This window comes from Lampetra planeri, unplaced genomic scaffold (assembly GCF_965212315.1).
Source record: "Lampetra planeri unplaced genomic scaffold, kcLamPlan1.2.h2 scaffold_234, whole genome shotgun sequence".
In the NCBI taxonomy this organism is placed as follows: Eukaryota; Metazoa; Chordata; class Hyperoartia; order Petromyzontiformes; family Petromyzontidae; genus Lampetra; species Lampetra planeri.
Genome location: NW_027615065.1, coordinates 37,504 through 56,856, shown reverse-complemented (window position 1 = coordinate 56,856; position 19,353 = coordinate 37,504). Strand labels below are relative to the sequence as shown.

At 49.3% G+C, this 19,353-nt stretch overlaps 1 protein-coding gene across 1 annotated transcript; it reads left to right on the top strand.

The window, feature by feature from the left end:
- The first annotated feature begins 6,463 nt into the window (after positions 1-6,463).
- MRPL17 (mitochondrial ribosomal protein L17) lies at positions 6,464-11,205 on the top strand. Its single transcript, XM_078623402.1, has 2 exons — positions 6,464-6,541; positions 8,942-11,205. Exons 1-2 carry the CDS (start codon positions 6,515-6,517, stop codon positions 9,254-9,256), a joined length of 342 nt encoding a protein of 113 aa, XP_078479528.1. The 5' UTR covers positions 6,464-6,514; the 3' UTR covers positions 9,257-11,205.
- Positions 11,206-19,353: the final 8,148 nt, after the last annotated feature.

The window sequence follows — 19,353 nt, the reverse complement described above, 5'->3', positions numbered from 1 at the left end:
GACTCACATAGAGACCCATAGACTCACGTAGAAACTCATGGACTTCACATAGAGACCCTTAGACGTAGAGACCCATAGACTCACGTAGAGACCCATAGACTCGCGTAGAGACCCATAGACTCACGTAGAGACCCATAGACTCACGTAGAGACCCATAGACTCACAAAGAAACCCATAGACTTTAATAGAGTCCCTGAGACGTAGAGACCCATAGACTCACGTAGAGACCCATAGACTCACGTAGAGACCCATAGACTCACGTAGAGACCCATAGACTTACGTAGATACCCATAGACTCACGTAGAGACCCATAGACTCACAAAGAAACCCATAGACTTTCATAGAGACCCTTAGACGTAGATACCCATAGACTCACGTAGAGACCCATAGACTCACGTAGAGACCCATAGACTCACGTAGAGACCCATAGACTCACGTAGAGACCCATAGACTCACGTAGAGACCCATAGACTCACAAAGAAACCCATAGACTCACGTAGAGACCCTTAGACGTAGAGACCCATAGACTCGCGTAGAGACCCATAGACTCGCGTATAGACCCATAGACGTCCATAGAGACGCGTAGACTTGGGACAGAGTAAGTCGATATGAAACTGTATTCACAGCGTGACTGACAGTTGTAATGTTGCTTTTGTGCTGTTGGTCACTTTGGGGAAAAAGCAAACATCCTGACCGGGCCAAGCTATCAACATCATCACCAGCCATGATCAAACCACTGCTGGATAAAGGCCACCTTCCCGCCCGCCACAAACCACGATCACATCACATTGCTGCTATGTAACGATTCACCGTGGTTCTGCACACAAGGTGTCCGTGTGTACGTTGAAATTTTTTCACACCGTGCGTAGCCATCCGTGCCACGGGGGAAGGACAACAAACTTAAGCACAGAGGTTCAAACGAGTCGATTCCATCGCTTGCCTGCCACTGCGTGATTAGTCATGGACATGGGCCCCCACCGTCCCTTTGAGCCATGGCCTATCCTGCCCAAGCCCACTTACCCACCATAACAGTCTAAGAAAGAAACCATTAGCAGCGTGTGTTTCTCTAATCCACGTGTTCCTCCTTCTGCCACACGGTGTGCGTCTCTCCGTTCTTGAGCCGTCATGTAAACAACAAAAATTGTCACCCGTCTTATCTCGCGCCTCCAGTTCGCACGGTCGGCCACATTCGGTGCAGAACAAGGTCAACATACATACGTATGTCCCTCCGTCTCTCCATCAACCGTCTCCATGGAGCCTGCACTCATGCTCCCTCCCTCTCGCCCGCCCCCGAATGGTCACAGCAGCCCAGAGCCGCGACACACTTGGCGTTGAAATCAGCCCTGAGCGACGGTGAAACGTACTGCCAAGGCCATTCCACGCGCTCCTTTACCCACCTACCCACGCAACCGCCACCCCCCCCCTCCTCCTCTTCTATCCCTTCGCCGTGACCCGGCAGATGGAGTCACCTGTACCGCTGGCCCGGCGTCATCGGCGTCATTATCCTCCAAAATCCGGCCTTCAAAAAGCCTCCCGGCGGAGATGATGAACACGGGTCCGTAGCACGTGACTCGCAACGCAAACGCGGCCCCGCACAGTGGCCCCCAGTGCCCCCGCTAATCCGTGGTGCTCTTGGCCTGCGCGCCGGTTGGGCTTTTGCCTAAAGCCCTCGGTTTTTTCTAATTGGGTTCGCGGCGCGAGCGGGCGATGGCTTTTGATTGTTCGTGTCAGCGCGTTCGCAACGTGTGTCCGTGCGTACGTACGCAGAACTGGAGCAGCAGCAGCGGCAGCGGGCTCGTATCTAGGTCACTGTTGCAAATGAGACTGCCCTGGTCTCTTGAGTTCTCCACTGCAATTAAACTCACCACTACTCTTACAATTGAGCTCACCACTGCACTGCTGCAATTAAACTCACCACTACTATTCCAATTCAACTCAACACTCTGCACTGCTGCAATTAAACTCACCACTACTCTTCCAATTCAACTCACCAATCTGCACTGCTGCAATTAAACTCACCACTACTCTTCCAATTCAGCTCAACACTCTGCACTGCTGCAATTCAACTCACCACCACTATTCCAATTGAGCTCACCACTCTGCACTACTGCAATTAAACTCACCACTACTATTCCAATTCAACTCAACACTCTGCACTGCTGCAATTCAACTCACCACCACTCTTCCAATTCAACTCACCACTCTGCACTACTGCAATTCAACTCACCACTCTGCACTGCTGCAGTTAAACTCACCACTACTATTCCAATTCAACTCACCACTCTGCACTGCTGCAGTTAAACTCACCACTACTATTCCAATTCAACTCACCACTCTGCACTGCTGCAATTAAACTTACCACTCTGCACTATTCCAATTCAACTCACCACTCTGCACTACTACAATTCAACTCACCAATCTGCACTGCTCCAATTCAACTCACCACTCTGCACTACTCCAATTCAACTCACCACTCTGCACTACCCCAATTCAACTCACAACTCTGCACTACCGCAATTCAACTCACCACTCTGCACTACTCCAATTCAACTCACCACTCTGCACCACGAACAATAGCGCCAACACTGAATGTGCTCGTTTATCATTATTACTACTGCACCACCATCATCATTGCAATAAATCCATTCATCATCAGCACCCGGAGTGGAGTAAACTAAACTAAAAGTACAAAGTATTTTATTTTACCAGGTAATGCCCACTGAGCTATAGAGTAGCTCTTTGTCAGAAGCGACCTGGCTTTCACAAATTATAGCTCAACGAAGTGGATTATCGCATAGAAATCTATAGCAGCCAAATAACTCTAAAAGCGCGTTGTCGATTCGCAATGTGAAGGTAAAAACTGGAGGACCCAGAGAAAAATCCACGCGACCACTGGGAGAGAGAGAGACACGCAAATTCCAAATATACAGCAGCAGGCGTCAGGGTCGGGGTCGAACCCACGACCTCCTGCATACCAGGCGAGGTAGTTAACATCTCCTAGCCACCGTGATGATCATGAGAGAGAGAGACACGCAAACTCTAAATATACAGCAGCAGGCGTCAGGGTCGGGATCGAACCCACGACCTCTTGTATACCAGGCGAGGTAGTTAACATCTCCTAGCCACCGTGATGATGATGACAGAGAGAGACACAAAATCCACATATACAGGAGGCGTCAGGGTCGGGTTCGAACCCACGACCTCCTGTACACCAGGCGAGGCAGTCAACATCTAGCCACCCTGATGATGATAATGAGAGAGAGAGAAACACGCAAACTCCACATATACAGCAGCCGGTGTCAGGGTCGGGTTCGAACCCACGACCTCCTGTATACCAGGCGAGGTAGTTAACATCTCCTAGCCACCGTGATGATCATGAGAGAGAGAGACACGCAAACTCTAAATATACAGCAGCAGGCGTCAGGGTCGGGATCGAACCCACGACCTCCTGTATACCAGGCGAGGTAGTTAACATCTCCTAGCCACCGTGATGATGATGACAGAGAGAGACACAAAATCCACATATACAGGAGGCGTCAGGGTCGGGTTCGAACCCACGACCTCCTGTACACCAGGCGAGGCAGTCAACATCTAGCCACCGTGATGATGATGATGAGAGAGAGAGAAACACGCAAACTCCACATATACAGCAGCGGGTGTCAGGGTCGGGTTCGAACCCACGACCTCCTGTGTACCAGGCGAGGCAGTTAACATCTCCTAGCCACCGTGGTGCCCCATGAGCGTCGTCACATTATCGTTGGCGAGCGCCAGAGCCGCGTTGAGGTAGCGCCGCTCTGTAAGTCGCGATGCGGTGGCAGCGGTGCTATGGTGCACCCGGCCGCTCACCCGGCCAGCCACCCGCCGGGCCAGCCAGCCACCCACCCGCCGTCTAGGCCCCAATCCGATCAGCCGGGATTATCTCCCAGTTGAAACGCACGAAGACGCCGTGGTTTCCCCCACCCGACCCCGTTCACACCCCCCCCCCCCTCAGTCGCCTCCCCCTCCCCTCCCCGCCCAGTGTCCCCCGCCAACCCCAGCACATGGCGCTAATTCCCTCCCGTGTCAGCAGAATAGGCTTTGGGCAAAGCCACGTGAAGAGAGATGTTCGACTCGGGCCGGCTGAGCAAGGCTTGGGAGAGCCGTAAGTGTGTGTGTGTGGGGAGCGCTTGTGTAGTGGTTAGCGCTACGCTGCGCTATGAACCCGGCGACCCGAGTTCGATTCCTGTTCACGGCCAACACCAGTGACGATTGTTTGAACCGGTCCTAAACACGGGGAATGGCTTTACAAGTTGTATGATCTCCTGTAGACTTAGTTAACACTGGCCCTTCATGTTCTGCAGATGTAGATGCCACTGGTTCTTCACGTTCTGCAGATGTAGATGCCACTGGTTCTTCACGTTCTGCAGATGTAGATGCCACTGGTTCTTCACGTTCTGCAGATGTAGAAGCCACTGGTTCTTCACGTTCTGCAGATGTAGATGCCACTGGTTCTTCACGTTCTGCAGATGTAGATGCCACTGGTTCTTCACGTTCTGCAGATGTAGATGCCACTGGTTCTTCACGTTCTGCAGATGTAGATGCCACTGGTTCTTCACGTTCTGCAGATGTAGATGCCACTGGTTCTTCACGTTCTGCAGATATAGATGCCACTGGTTCTTCGTGTTCTGCAGATGTAGATGCCACTGGTTCTTCACGTTCTGCAGATGTAGATGCCACTGGTTCTTCACGTTCTGCAGATATAGAAGCCACTAGTTCTTCACGTTCTGCAGATATAGATGCCACTGGTTCTTCGTGTTCTGCAGATGTAGATGCCACTGGTTCTTCACGTTCTGCAGATTTAGATGCCACTGGTTCTTCACGTTCTGCAGATGCCACTGGTTCTCCACGTTCTGCAGATGTAGATGCCACTGGTTCTTCACGTCCTGCAGATATAGATGCCACTACCGCCATTTATTGTGCATCGGTTGAACTTACGACTCTCGGTTCGAACGGGCAACTGGACACACGGACGGGTTTGTTCGTATCTCTGAAAGTTCGTGGGTCGAATGTCCGTAAGCAGAGGAGTCCCCCTGCGCTTAACGCGTACTTGCCGCACTCTGGAGCAAGAAGATTAGCGCCGTTTGCGCAGCCGTCACCCGCAAAGCGCAATCGATGCACCTCCGACTTGTCTCTTAACTAAGCCGCCCCTAGCCTCCCCTCCCCTGCCCCAATTACCATCGCCGTCGGCATGGTAACCCCGAAGGGAGGCCGCCGTTGCCATGGGCGTAGCGGCTAGCGCGCCACCGGAGGTCGCCGGCTCTGGTTCGATCTCCCGCCGTGGCCGTTGAAGAAATTGTTTTCTGATTTACCCCCCACCCCATTGCCCCCCCCTGTCCACCCTGCAGTGTACATGGATACGCTGCAATTAGTCCATCGGCAGGTCACGGTGGTAAGATGCGTGGCTCTCTCTCTCATCATCACGGTGGCTAGGAGATGTTAACTACCTCGCCTGGTGTACAGGAGGTCGTGGGTTCGATCCAGACTCTGACGCCTGCTGCTGTATATTTGGAGTTTGCATGTCTCTCTCCACGTGGTAGCGTGAACTTTTCTCCGGGTCCTCCGGTTTTCCCTCCACATTTAGAATCAACGTGCATTTAAATTACACACATAGCAAGCCACTTGGTTGAGCTACATAGTTCAGTGGGCCTTACCTGCAAAAAAATAGTTTTAATATAGGTCGCTGGTGGTGGTGGTGGTTGTTGGTGGTGGTGGTGGTTGTTGGTGGTGGTGGTTGTTGGTGGTGGTTGTTGTTGGTGGTGGTGGTTGTTGGTGGTGGTGGTGGTGGTGGTTGTTGGTGGTGGTTGTTGGTGGTGGTGTGGCAAAGTGTGGGTCCATCTCGACGTCCCGGCCGGAGCGGAAGAGAGATTCGACCAAAAACACCCTCGAGACGAGAGGGCGCTGGGGGGGGGGGGTGGGCGGCGGGGGCCCTCTCTGTCGCCCCCCCCCTCCCCCCGTGGCAGCGACCCCATCTCCCAGCAAGGCAGCGAAGAGAGCAATCGCGCGGGGGGGGGGGGTGGGGGGGGGCTGCTCCCTGCTACCCTTTCACGCGCCGAGCACCAGAGGTGGCAACCGGATACCCGATACCCGTACCCTACTCGGTACCCGTACCCTACCCGATACCCTACCCGATACCCGTACCCTACCCGATACCCGTACCCTACCCGATACCCGGCTACCCGTACCCAGCCGGGTACGGGTAGGGTACGGGTAGGGGTAGAGAACGGGTACCCGTACCCGGCCGCACCAGGGTCGCAAACGGCTACCCGTAGCCGGTAAGGAATCAAAACCCGTTTGCGACCTCTGCCGAGCACCGTGCTAATCGGGGGAGGGGGGGGGTGCGGAGTGTAACTGCCGCGGTGACTCCGACCACCCTGTGCCCTGTTTTCAAACCTCTTCTCTCCCCCCCCCCCCCCCCCCCGTGTGCCCCCGGCAGCTCATCGACTACGCCAAGCGCGGTGACGGCGATGAAACTGCCATGAAGATCGCCGACTATTGGCTCACGGTGGGCCCCCAATGCGCGACACACGGCCTCGCCTCACTCTTTAAGGGCCGCCAGGGTGGCTAGGAGATGTTGACTACCTCGCCTGGTGTGCAGGAGGTCGTGGGTTCGATCCCGATCCTGACGACGCCTGCTGCTGTATATTTAGAGTTTGCGTGTCTCTCTCTTTCTCATCATCATCACGGTGGCTAGGAGATGTTAACTACCTCGCCTGGTGTACAGGAGGTCGTGGGTTCGATCCCAGGGTGGTGAGATGTTGACTACCTCGCCTGGTGTGCAGGAGGTCGTGGGTTCGATCCCAGGGTGGTGAGATGTTAACTACCTTGCCTGGTGTGCAGGAGGTCGTGGGTTCGATCCCAGGGTGGTGAGATGTTGACTACCTCGCCTGGTGTGCAGGAGGTCGTGGGTTCGATCCCAGGGTGGTGAGATGTTGACTACCTCGCCTGGTGTGCAGGAGGTCGTGGGTTCGATCCCAGGGTGGTGAGATGTTGACTACCTCGCCTGGTGTGCAGGAGGTCGTGGGTTCGATCCCAGGGTGGTGAGATGTTAACTACCTCGCCTGGTGTGCAGGAGGTCGTGGGTTCGATACCAGGGTGGTGAGATGTTGACTACCTCGCCTGGTGTGCAGGAGGTCGTGGGTTTGATCCCAGGGTGGTGAGATGTTAACTACCTCGCATGGTGTACAGGAGGTCGTGGGTTCGATCCCGACCCCTGACGCCTGCTGCTGTATATTTGGAGTTTGCGTGTCTCTCTCTCTCTCATCATTATCACGGTGGCTAGGAGATGTTAACTACCTCGCCTGGTGTACAGGAGGTCGTGGGTTCGATCCCGACCCTGACGCCTGCTGTATATTTGGAGTTTGTGTGTGTCTCTCTCATCATCATCACGGTGGCTAGGAGATGTTAACTACCTCGCCTGGTGTACAGGAGGTCGTGGGTTCGATCCCGACCCTGACGCCTGCTGTATATTTGGAGTTTGTGTGTCTCTCTCTCATCATCATCACGGTGGCTAGGAGATGTTAACTACCTCGCCTGGTGTACAGGAGGTCGTGGGTTCGATCCCGACCCTGACGCCTGCTGTATATTTGGAGTTTGTGTGTCTCTCTCTCATCATCATCACGGTGGCTAGGAGATGTTAACTACCTCGCCTGGTGTACAGGATGTCGTGGGTTCGATCCCGACCCTGACGCCTGCTGTATATTTGGAGTTTGTGTGTCTCTCTCTCATCATCATCACAGTGGCTAGGAGATGTTAACTACCTCGCCTGGTATACAGGATGTCGTGGGTTCGATCCCGACCCTGACGCCTGCTGTATATTTGGAGTTTGCTTGTCTCTCTCCCCACCATCCTGTGGATTTTTCTCCGGGTCCTCCGTTTTTTCCCTGCACGTTTAGAATCCACATCGCCATGCGTTCAGAGTCTTTTGCTGCTATAAATTTCCACAGATAAGCCACTTCGTCGGGGCTATCATTCGTGCTAGGCAGTGAGTGGTGCCTTACCTGGTAAGATAAACAAAAGTAGTTTAGTTCTCCAGATTCCTCCCACAGCTAAAAGAAATTATCTTGGCCAAATTTTCCGAGGCTGAAAAATTAGATGGCAGAAAAACGCTGGCCAGTTGAGATCACACACGCAGCAGCAGCAGCAGCAACATCGTCATCCTCCCGCGAAAACTTGGCAGGACCATCCCCACGAAATCTGAATTGGAATCCGATGAGCTGTGAAGCTTTTTTTCACCAGATGTTCCAGTCCAGAGTGTGTTGAGCCTCGGTGATGCTTCTCTGGGTAAGGCAGCGTAATTATAACGAAACATATAATATCGTTTTAAATTTTTATTTAAAGCTTTCGTGACTGCAGGGATTCATATTCTTGGTTCTTTCGGTAAAGTCACGTAGAAGGGAAATAACAAAATAATAAAAATATAAAACAATAACAATTCTCACGACGTTTCGACTGCAACACGAGCAATCATCATCAGGTGTGAAATTCACAGCAGGAAAATGTTCTTGCTGATGATGATTGCTTGTGTTGCAGTCGAAACGTCGTGAGAATTTTTATTGTTTTATATTTATATTATTTTCCTTCTACGCGACTTTACCGAAAGAACCAAGAATATAATATCGTTCCAGTTTAGCGCGTAGGCTTTCAATATTAACAACACGTATGTATGCTGAACTTCTTTCGCACAGTACCTAGCCAACCGTGCTCATCGGAGGTACGGCGGGGGGGGGGGGAAGGACAACACAAACTAAACACCGAAACCAGTAGTTGTGCCATCTAACCCACACAAACATTTAATTGCGGACCGTCGCTTCTGGATCGACAAATCGACGGGGGATTTAAACGCAGAGCCGAACGCCATCCCCCCCCCCACCCCCTTCACCGCCTCTCCTCCTCCCTCTACCAGGAGAAGGACCTGGTCCCGAAGCTCTTCAAAGTCCTGGCCCCACGCTTCCGGAGCATGGAGGGCGGCTACGTGACGGTGCACCAGATCCCGAACCGCACCAACACGGACCGCGCCCAGATGGCCGTGATGGAGCTGGCGGGCAACCCGTACCCGCCGCTGGTGACGCGGCAGCGCGACTCAGACTCGACGCTCCTCAACGTGCTCCTGCGGGGATATCGCCTCGAGCTGGCCAAGGAGAAGGCGGCCGCCACCTCTTCGTCGTCTTCGACGGCGGCGATGGCGGCGGCGGCGACGACGACACCATCCTCGTCTTAACCGCCCCCTCTTTCTCCTGTTTCCGAGACGTTTGCGAGATGCGGTGTGGGGGGATCTCCCCCCCCACTCCACCACCACCACCCCGGTTCACGCCGCTGGATGTCGGAAATGCGCTGAGAGAGCGGTTCGCCGGTAGTTTCGTTCACGAGATGCGTAGCGGCTCGCCGCTCGCCGCCGTTGTGGTTTTTTTTCTTTTTGAAGTCGTCGCGCTCGTCGCGGTTAACCGTGGCGGCGCGACCGCCATGCTCGGCGGTAGCCGCCGCCGAAACCGGTGGCCACGCGCGCCCCCTCCCCGCGTGGCCTTAGCGCGGGGACCTCGGTACCGACCAAGTTTGCTTCATTTTGTTTCCCCCCCCCCCCCCCGCCTTTGCGTTTTGATGATGCGCACGCGCGCGTGTACTGTACGTCATCGGAACGGGAGCGGGTGACGTTGCAGCCGGACGGTTGGCCCCAGGCCGGGGTGTTGCCAGCTTCTTAAAGAACTCCAGAAGTTGCGAGAGGTGGCCAGATGCATCCTTCCTTCCTTCCGAAGTTGTCGCGAATGTCACGCCCGGCCAGTCAGAGAGGTCAGATAGGCCTGGACCAGGGGGACGGCAACAACAACGAGAGCCATTTATTTTCTTCGCCAAAAAGCCCGATATTTCATGAGCCGCCCCACAATGCAATGCGAACACGAGACGGGCTGCCCCTTAAGTAAACAACGTCGCCAAGTGGCCCTCGGAGAGCCGCGGGTTGGCCGACCCCCTGGCCCAGAGGTCGCAAACGGGTTTTGATTCCTTACCCCTCGTACCCGGCCGCACCAGGGTCGCAAACGGGTACCCGTACCCGGCCGTACCCGTACCCTACCCGTACCCGGCCGGGTACGGGTAGGGTACCCGATTGCGACCTCTGGGATGAAGCCACGTTGCAGGCGCGGGTGGGTTGATTCTAGGAACTTGAATTGTGAGAAGAGACAAGACGTTGGGAAATGAGTGACAAACGGTGACTCACCAGTGACTCACGGCCTACCCGTACCCGTACCCGGCCGCACCAGGGTCGCAAACGGCTACCCGTACCCGGCCGGGTACGGGTAGCCGGGTATCGGGTAGGGTACGGGTATCGGGTACCCGGTTGCGACCTCTGCCCTGGCCCAAACGGCTATCGGCGCGGCCCAGTGGTGAGCGAGGCTCGTGCCACATGGTGAGAGGGGGCCCTGGGTTCGATTCCTGATGCGGGTGGCCGCTCTCTGCGAGTGGAGGTTGTGTTCCGGTTACGCCGTGTTCTGCGGCTTCTTCCCACAGGTAAAACCACGTGACCGTTAGCCAAACGCTCCCCGCACAGCAGCAGCAGTAGCAGCAGCACGGAATAATTCACTGAAATAATCGGCCAGACCAGCTCGGGAGGAGGGGGAATCCGTCGACTTGTGGAGGCAGCGTCTCGCAACCCTTGTCGGTGTGGCAGCCCCCTCCAATCAAGACTAGAAAAAAATTAACCCGTAAAAACAAAGTTTTTCACTTTAAATCCTTTATATGCGTGGCGGCTAGAGTCCCTCGTCCTCTGGCTTGAGATGGCTGCCACCTATGGGTCAGATGATTGCCTGCCACCATTAAGCAATTGGTAATTATATATAAAAAATATTCCTAAAAAGTGTAAAGTTATGGAAAATGTTTTTCACGAAAATAAATTGTCACGCACAACGAGTTTGGGTGCAAAATTTCAGCTCGATTGGATCACGGGAAGTGGGTTAAAAAACGACCGAAAGATTTGCACGGTCGTAAGCGCGCAAGCAAGCAAGCAAGTGAACTTAATATAAAGGATTTAATAAACAAGATTTTATTTTTATTTTACCAAGAAATGCCCCACTGAGCTCTACGTAGCCATTGTTTTCCTGATGCTCAAGTGTTGAGCCGCAGGATGTGCTCTGTGCGGATGATTGACGGGCAATAAAACAGTTGAAGGTAACAGTGGAAGAGCGTCTGCCTCTGCTCTTGTCCGATTGATGATCCAAAACGCGTCGATTCCTTCCCGGCCCTCGCTCGCTCACCAAGTTGGGTCAGCCACCCCCCCCCACCCCCCCTTACGGATATTCTGTCGCTACTTCCGCTGTTGCCGTGTTCCCGTCAACGTCGCTCATTGATCTCTTCGCCCATTCTAGATTTGAAGTTTTCGTGACTGCAAGGATTCATGCTCTTGTTTTTTTTTCGGTAAAGTCACGCAGACGAGACAGAGAGACAGGGCTGATGGAGACACGGAGACACGCAGACGAGACAGAGACACAGAGAGACAGGCTGATGGAGACACGGAGACACTCGAACGAGACAGAGAGACAGGCTGATAGAGACACGGAGACACGCAGACGAGAGAGAGACAGACTGATGGAGACACGCAGACGAGACAGACACAAGAGAGACAGACTGAGAGACACGGAGACAGACAGACGAGACAGAGAGACAGACTGATGGAGACACGGAGACAAGACAGAGACACAGAGAGACAGACTGAGAGACACGGAGACAGACAGACGAGACAGAGAGACAGGCTGATGGAGACATGGAGACACGCAGACGAGACAGAGAGACAGGCTGATGGAGACACGCAGACGAGACAGAGAGACAGGCCGGGAGACACGGAGACGAGACAGAGAGACAGACTGAGAATATCTCACGGAGGGGCAGAGGGTGGGCTCTCGATCCAGGCGAACAGTTCCACATCTGCAAGAGAATCTCTCGCTCCACGCAGACTGAGTGGGACCTGAGACCACCTTTAGTGACGCTTGTGGGATCGATCAGTGGTTCGTCTTGACGTGGGATGCTGCATCATCCCACGAACCACTGATCCCACAAGTTCTAGATTTGAAGCTTTCGTGACTGCAAGGATTCATACTCTTTAGTTTTTTCGGTAAAGTCACGTGCCGTGTATGAATCTTGTGATTTTTTATTTTATTTCCATTATTACTTTTATTAACTTTTTTACCTACGTGACTTTACCGAAAAAAAACCTAAGAGTGTGAATCCTTGCAGTCACGAAAGCTTCAAATCTAGAGTCGGATTAGTGGTTCGTCTTGACGTGGGATGATGCAGCAGCAGCATCCCCCTGGTGGGTACGAGATGCCGTTTCTGGTGGGTGCTAGATTTGAAGTTTTCGTGACTGCAAGGATTCACACTCTTAGGTTTTTTCGGTAAAGTCACGTAGGTAAAAAATAAAATAAATGAAAACAACTAAATTAAATCACGACGTTTTGGGCGCAACACAAGCGTCCTTTTTTCTTCTTGGTTCTTTCGGTAAAGTCACGTAGAAGGGAAATAATAAAATAATAAAAATACAATTATTCTCACGACGTTTCGGCCACAACGCAAGCAGCCGTTCTCAGGTGAAGAACAGGTCTGTCGGAAAGACAGCGTCTGAATATTATTTCCCTTCTACGTGACTTTACCGAAAGAACCAAGAAGATGAATCCCTGCAGTCACGAAAGCTTTAAATCGCAACACAAGCGTCCTTCTTCAGGTGGGGACAATGTAGCGAAAGCTACTGCTTAAGTGTGTCTCAGAGATGGTGGTGAAGAGGAATTATTATATAGTCGCGGGGGATGGAGGGAGGGGAGGGGCCATGGTGAGTGTGTGGGCGGGCTGTGGACTGGGAGGCAACGTAGTGAAGCACGGTGGGGGGGGGGGGGCTCTGGGAGGCAACACATGGAGTTCAAACTGAAGCTTTGTGATGCACTGGGCGGAAGTAGATAAGAAAGCTAAGATTAAGCAGCCTTTTGTTATGCTGCCGGGGGAGGGTCAATTAGAAATGCGGAAGCTGAAAACAACGTGTGGTAATGGTGATGGTAGTGTGTGAGCTGGGGGTAACAATGGGAATATGGATATGATTATGAAAATAAATCTAAACTGGCTGTCTAAGTAAATTAATAAATTAAATGTCGACGTTTCGGGTGCAACACAAGCATCCTTCTTCAGGTGGGGGACAACTTAGCGAAAGCACAAACGCTTAAGGCGATGGGACCCCCGTCGTGATTTAATTTAGTTGTTTTATTTTTGACTCTCCGCCCATGTTGAGGACTCGGTCGACCCGACTGACTGTTTGATCTGATCCACGCGGTGTTCGATCACCACCAACACTGCATCTCACAACAACGCACTCACCCACTCAAAGACAAAGATCCCCCATATAGACTTAGACTGTAGGGCCAAGTGCTGTTAGCGAGTAGCAGCACCTTTGAAGGCCGGCACGACACACGAGGGGGTGGGTGGCCAGCACCACGCCCGACCGCCTTTGTCTCCCAAGTGGCGATGTTTTTACACACAGCACCGAGGTGCTCATTTGAGGCTCAGTCGACCTAGGGGAGGCCCATGACCGGTTGAGATGATCGTCACCGGCGTTGGCCGTAATCGGGAGTCGAACTTGGGTCACCGTGGTTCGTAGCGTAGCGCTAACCGCTGCACCACCGCTCACACGCGGTGCCGGATGATCTTCGTAGCAAAAGTATCATCATCTGCTACGGGCCCCGCACTTTGAAGGGCCCCGCGCTAAACGCTTTCAAGCTATCAATTCCGGTTCGGTGATTCTGCACTTGCTCTATTACTATAGTACTATACCGCCTTCGACTTTCACGAACGACCTGGTGTTTAAGGTTAGCGACTTGTCGTGTTATTTGGCTGTTTCGCAAATGAAGAAATACAATTACTTTAATACAATTATCATTCTAGATTTGAAGTTTTCGTGACTGCAAGCATCCATACTCTTTGGTTCTTTTTTTATTTTCTTTACCTACGTGAACGAAAGAGTATTTATTTTACAATTACTTTGACAAAAAAAATTCGTGTTTTAATATATTTTTTTATTTTCTTTACATACGTGCCTATACCGAAAGAACGAAAGAGTATTTAATTTACAATTACTTTGGACAAAAAATTCGTGTTTTAATATATTTTTTATTTTCTTTACATACGTGCCTATACCGAAAGAACGAAAGAGTATTTAATTTACAATTACTTTGGACAAAAAATTCGTGTTTTAATATATTTTTTATTTTCTTTACATACGTGCCTATACCGAAAGAACGAAAGAGTATTTAATTTACAATTACTTTGACAAAAAAAATTCGTGTTTTAATATATTTTTTATTTTCTTTACATACGTGCCTATACCGAAAGAACGAAAAGAGTATTTAATTTACAATTACTTTGGCAAAAAAAATTCGTGTTTTAATATATTTTTTTTATTTTCTTTACATACGTGCCTATACCGAAAGAACGAAAGAGTATTTATTTTACAATTACTTTGGACAAAAAATTCGTGTTTTAATATTTTTTCATTTTTTTAGGGGCCCCTTTATAACAACATTTGCTACGGTCACTGCTCACACTGCTCAACCACCAAGCTGCAGGTCACAATCGCCTCTCTCTCCCCACTCCTGCCTCTCACGATGCTCCACGTTGGAATCCACCTCCCCATCACCGTCTCTTTTTAAATCCTTTATATTAAGTTCACTTGCTTGCTTGCTTGCGCGCTTACGACCGTGCAAATCTTTCGGTCGTTTTTTAACCCACTTCCCGTGATCCAATCGAGCTGACATTTTCCACACAGACTCGTTGTGCGTGACAATTTATTTTCGTGACAATTTTTTACCAAATTTTTACACTTTTTAGGAATTTTTTTTTTTATATTTAATTACCAATTGCTTAATGGTGGCAGGCAATCATCTGACCCATAGGTGGCAGCCATCTCAAGCCAGAGGACGAGAGGACTCTAGCCGCCACGCATATAAAGGATTTATAGTGAAAAACTTTGTTTTTACGGGTTAATTTTTATTTAACTCACTCTGTCTGTTGTCGTATCCTCAAATCTTGTAATTCAATTTTAAACCACTTCCCAATGTGGTATCGACTGCAAACTTGGTATAGCTATGTCATACTGCTGACAATACTATATTCTATCATTAGAAATAAAATATATATTTTTTTAGCAATCTTTTTTATATCTTATGTTTCGGCTTGGGTCTAATTGTCCATGCTCAACTCACGTTTGCTGTAAATCACCACGTGGTCCCTTACGTCACGGCAAGCCTCGGGAAGCCACGCCCAGGGGCGGAGTGTGTGGAAGGAGGGGAGGGGCGATGGGGGGAGGGGGCAGGGAGAGGGGCAGCTCGGACAGTACAATTCATTAAAGCGTGTTTTAAAAAAAAGTATTTTTAAATATATATTTTTCCCAGCTCTTACAATCGCTCATTCACGTTTGGTTGGCGACCTTAAGCCTTGCGGAGTCTTTGAAACTGCAGGAGGAATCCGATGAGCTATGAAGCTTTTTTTTTCACGGATGTCCAGTTCGGGGCACTGGTTAAGAACGTTACGACAAGAAACAATGCAAAAAACTATGGGAGTGTAAAGTATCGGAAACGTAAGCAAGTCAGGGGCCTTCCATAAATGACGTCACGCACCTAGGGGGGGGGGGGTGGGGGTCAGACATTTGTGACGATGTGTGACGAGGGGGGGGGGGGCTTTTAGAAATGTGACGTCACATCAAAATGCACAACTTTAAATAAATATAGAATTGTTATAACAACAACACTAATTGTTATAACAACACTCCTACAACATCAGAGTGCAGCGCCACATTAAACACGCACTACAATGACAATAGTTTTAAGCGATTTGAAGCATGTTTTATTTTCAAAATAGAAATATGGTTTTGGGGGGGGGGGCAGAGCTTTGTGACGTCATATTTGAGGGGGGGGGGGTCTGACTTTTTGTGACGCCGTGTGACGAGGTGGGGGGTCGGGTCAAAAATCGTCCCAAATCGCGTGACGTCATTTATCGACGGCCCCTCACTAAAAAATAAGAAATACAAATAAAGTAACACATTCCTGCGGAGGGAGCTGGTAGGAACGTTGGGTTGCTCGGTCAATGGCCTGCCAGGTCAACGGCGGCGTGGTGTATTCCGCAAATATGGCCGACTGTGAGGGCGGGCACAAGCCGGCGTGAGTAGGTTAAACGTTGAGTTTTATAAGGGCACCACGGGGTGACCAGCCCACCCCGCGATTTTTGACGATTTTTGAACCCCCCCCCCCCCATCGTCACACGGCGTCACAAAAAGTCAGACCCCCCCCCCTTCTCAAATATGACGTCACAAAGCTCTGCCCCTCCCCAAAAAAAAATAAAAAATGCTTCAAATCGCTTTAAACTATTGTCATTGTAGTGCGTATTTAATGTGGCGCTGCACTCTGATGTTGTAGGAGAAAACATTTATTAAAGAGTCTATTTAATTATGTAGAACGTGTTGTCTATTTCTATTTAAAGTTGCGCATTTTGATGTGACGTCACATTTCTCAACCCCCCCCCCCCCTCGTCACACATCGTCACAAATGTCTGACCCCCCCCCTCCCCCCTAAGTGCGTGACGTCATTTATGGACGGCCCCTTACCTGGTAAAATTAAAATAAAAAATATGGTAGATCATCGATTTTAATTATCCGTGCTGCAGTAGATCATTGATTATCCGGGGAAGGGGGCGCCAGGGTTTTCAATTAGCCGGATAATCACTACATCATCATTATTACATTTCGATTTAAAGCTTTCGTGACTGCAGGGATTCATATTCTTGGTTCTTTCGGTAAAGTCACGTAGAAGGGAAATAATAAAATAATACAAATATAAAACAATAAAAATTCTCACGACGTTTCGACTGCAACACGAGCAATCATCATCAGGTGTGAAATTCACAGCAAGAACATTTTTTTTTTATTCAAATGTTCTTGCTGTGGATTTCACTGGATGATGTTGGAAGCGGCCGTATCAACGAGTGAAGATCAACGGTTTTGTTGAGGTTATGATTCTACTCTTTGGTTCTTTCGGTAAAGTCACGTATAAAGAGAAAATAATAAATTAAATACTAGCATACGACGTTTCGATTGCAACACAAGCAATCATCATCAGGTATAAATGAAATAGAAGCACAAATCTATTATACTTAGAAATGTTATGTAATACAAGAGAGAGTCGGATAACATAACAGTCAACACCCTACCTGGTTGATTACGTTCTTCCTGAGAATGCTAAATTTGAGAGAGAGATTAAACACAGAACCAGAGACATATAGACAGACATATAAGCAGAGACAGATATCACAGAAATACATAGAGAGAGAGACGTGCATAGGCACACAGAGTTATGATTATAATTTGATAGAGTTGGGTTTGGTTGGTGTCGGAGACACCACGTTGGTCTGGCAGCAGAGGGCAGTGCAACAAAATCAATCGTTGCCCGAGATCAACGCTTCTCAAAGCAAACACCGGCTTCCGCTATTCCTCCCTCGTGTTGAATTTTACTTCTACAAGTTCAAGTTTCAAGTTCAAGTTTATTTATTAGGTATAGCCCTGTGAGCCATTCGGTTCTTGAATCGGGTGCAACCGCAACAAACAAAAAACAAAAACATGAACAAAAAAACATCTTAAAGTGAATATGTGACTGAGTGCAAACAGAAAATCCAAGAAAAGACAGCAAAATATTGCAGAAAAAGAGGGTGGAATTAGGAATTAGAAAGAAAAAATTATTGCTGTGGTCTTCACACCGGATGACGATTGCTTGTGTTGCAATCGAAACGTCGTGAGAATTTTTATTTTATTATTTCCCTTCTAAGTGGCCTTACCGAAAGAACGAAGTATATAAATACACACACTCTGATAATATGATGCCATTTTTTTCTAGATTTGAAGCTTTCGTGACTGCAAGGATTCATACTCTGAGGGGTTTTTTTCGGTAAAGTCGCGTAGTTAAAAAATAATAATTAAAATAAAAGAATAATAAATGAAAATAACTAAATTAAATCACGACGTTTAAATTTGGCTGTGACGGTCCCACACCTGAAGACGGAGGCTCGTGTTGCCTCCGAAACGTCGTGATTTAATTGAGTTATCTTCTGGGTTCTTTCGGTAAAGTCACGTAGAAGGGAAGTAATAAAGCGTCTCTAAGACGCTGTCGCCTCGACAGACCTGTCTTCACCTGAGGACGGTGTTGTGGCCGAAACGTCGTGAGAATTATTTTATTATGTTTTACTTTTATTATTTTATTACTTCCCTTCTACGTGACTTTACCGAAAGAACCAAGAAGACGAATCCCTGCAGTCACGAAAGCTTTAAATCTAAATTTAATTGAGTTATTTTCATTTATTATTATTTTATTACATTATTATTTTACTTTATTATTGTGACTTTACCGAAAAAAAAACCTAAGAGTATGTGTGCATTCTCTTTTACGAGGCTCCAAAGAAAGTTGTCTCTGGTGTGGACCAATCAGTTTCAAGCACAATGCATTATATACTATCAGAGTGTGTTTTTTTGTTTGCATTATGACCACAAGCATTGTGCTTAAAGGCAGACATGATGATTCCTTGTAAAAAGGTTTCAGTTTGGTGTCGAAACATCTTAGCACAACAGTTTTGTTGCCAGAAAAAAGGTGGAAAAACCTATTCTCATATTTTGGTACCACGAAGTAAATTCTAACGTACGTGCCCCATGCTTAATTAGTGGGGGGTTGATGATTTACCGTCTAAAAATAAAGTCTGCCTATGTCTCGCTAACCCCAGAAAGGGCATCTCGCTACCCCCAGGGGATTAAGAACCCACTGCTCTAAGGGGCCGTCCATAAATGACGTCACGCGATTTTGGACGATTTTTGCCCCCCCCCCCCCTCGTCACACATCGTCACAAAAAGTCAGACCCCCCCCCCCTCAAATTTTACGTCACAAAGCTCTGCCCCCCCCCCAAAAAGAATAAAACTTGCTTCAAATCGCTTTAAACTATTGTCATTGTAGTGCGTATTTAGTGTGGCGCTGCACTCTGATGTTGTAGGAGAAAACATTTATTAAAAAGTCTATTTAATTAAGTGGAACGTGTTGTCTATATTTATTTAAAGTTGCGCATTTTGATGTGACGTCACATTTCTCAACCCCCCCCCCCCCTCGTCACACATCGTCACAAATGTCTGACCCCCCCCAGGTGCGTGACGTCATTTATGGACGGCCCCTTAGAACGTCCCCTATTATATATATTTTTTGGGTTCTTATTAAAACCACAGCAGCAGCATTAGTAGTATTGACGAACATGTTGAACGTGTCATTGTAT

Excerpts from the sequence above, each read along its gene's own strand:
- MRPL17 (XM_078623402.1), top strand. The coding sequence starts at position 6,515 with ATGAAGATCGCCGACTATTGGCTCACG. Across the intron at positions 6,542-8,941 it reads TCGCCGACTATTGGCTCACG|GAGAAGGACCTGGTCCCGAA; the intron begins GTGGGCCCCCAA and ends TCCCTCTACCAG.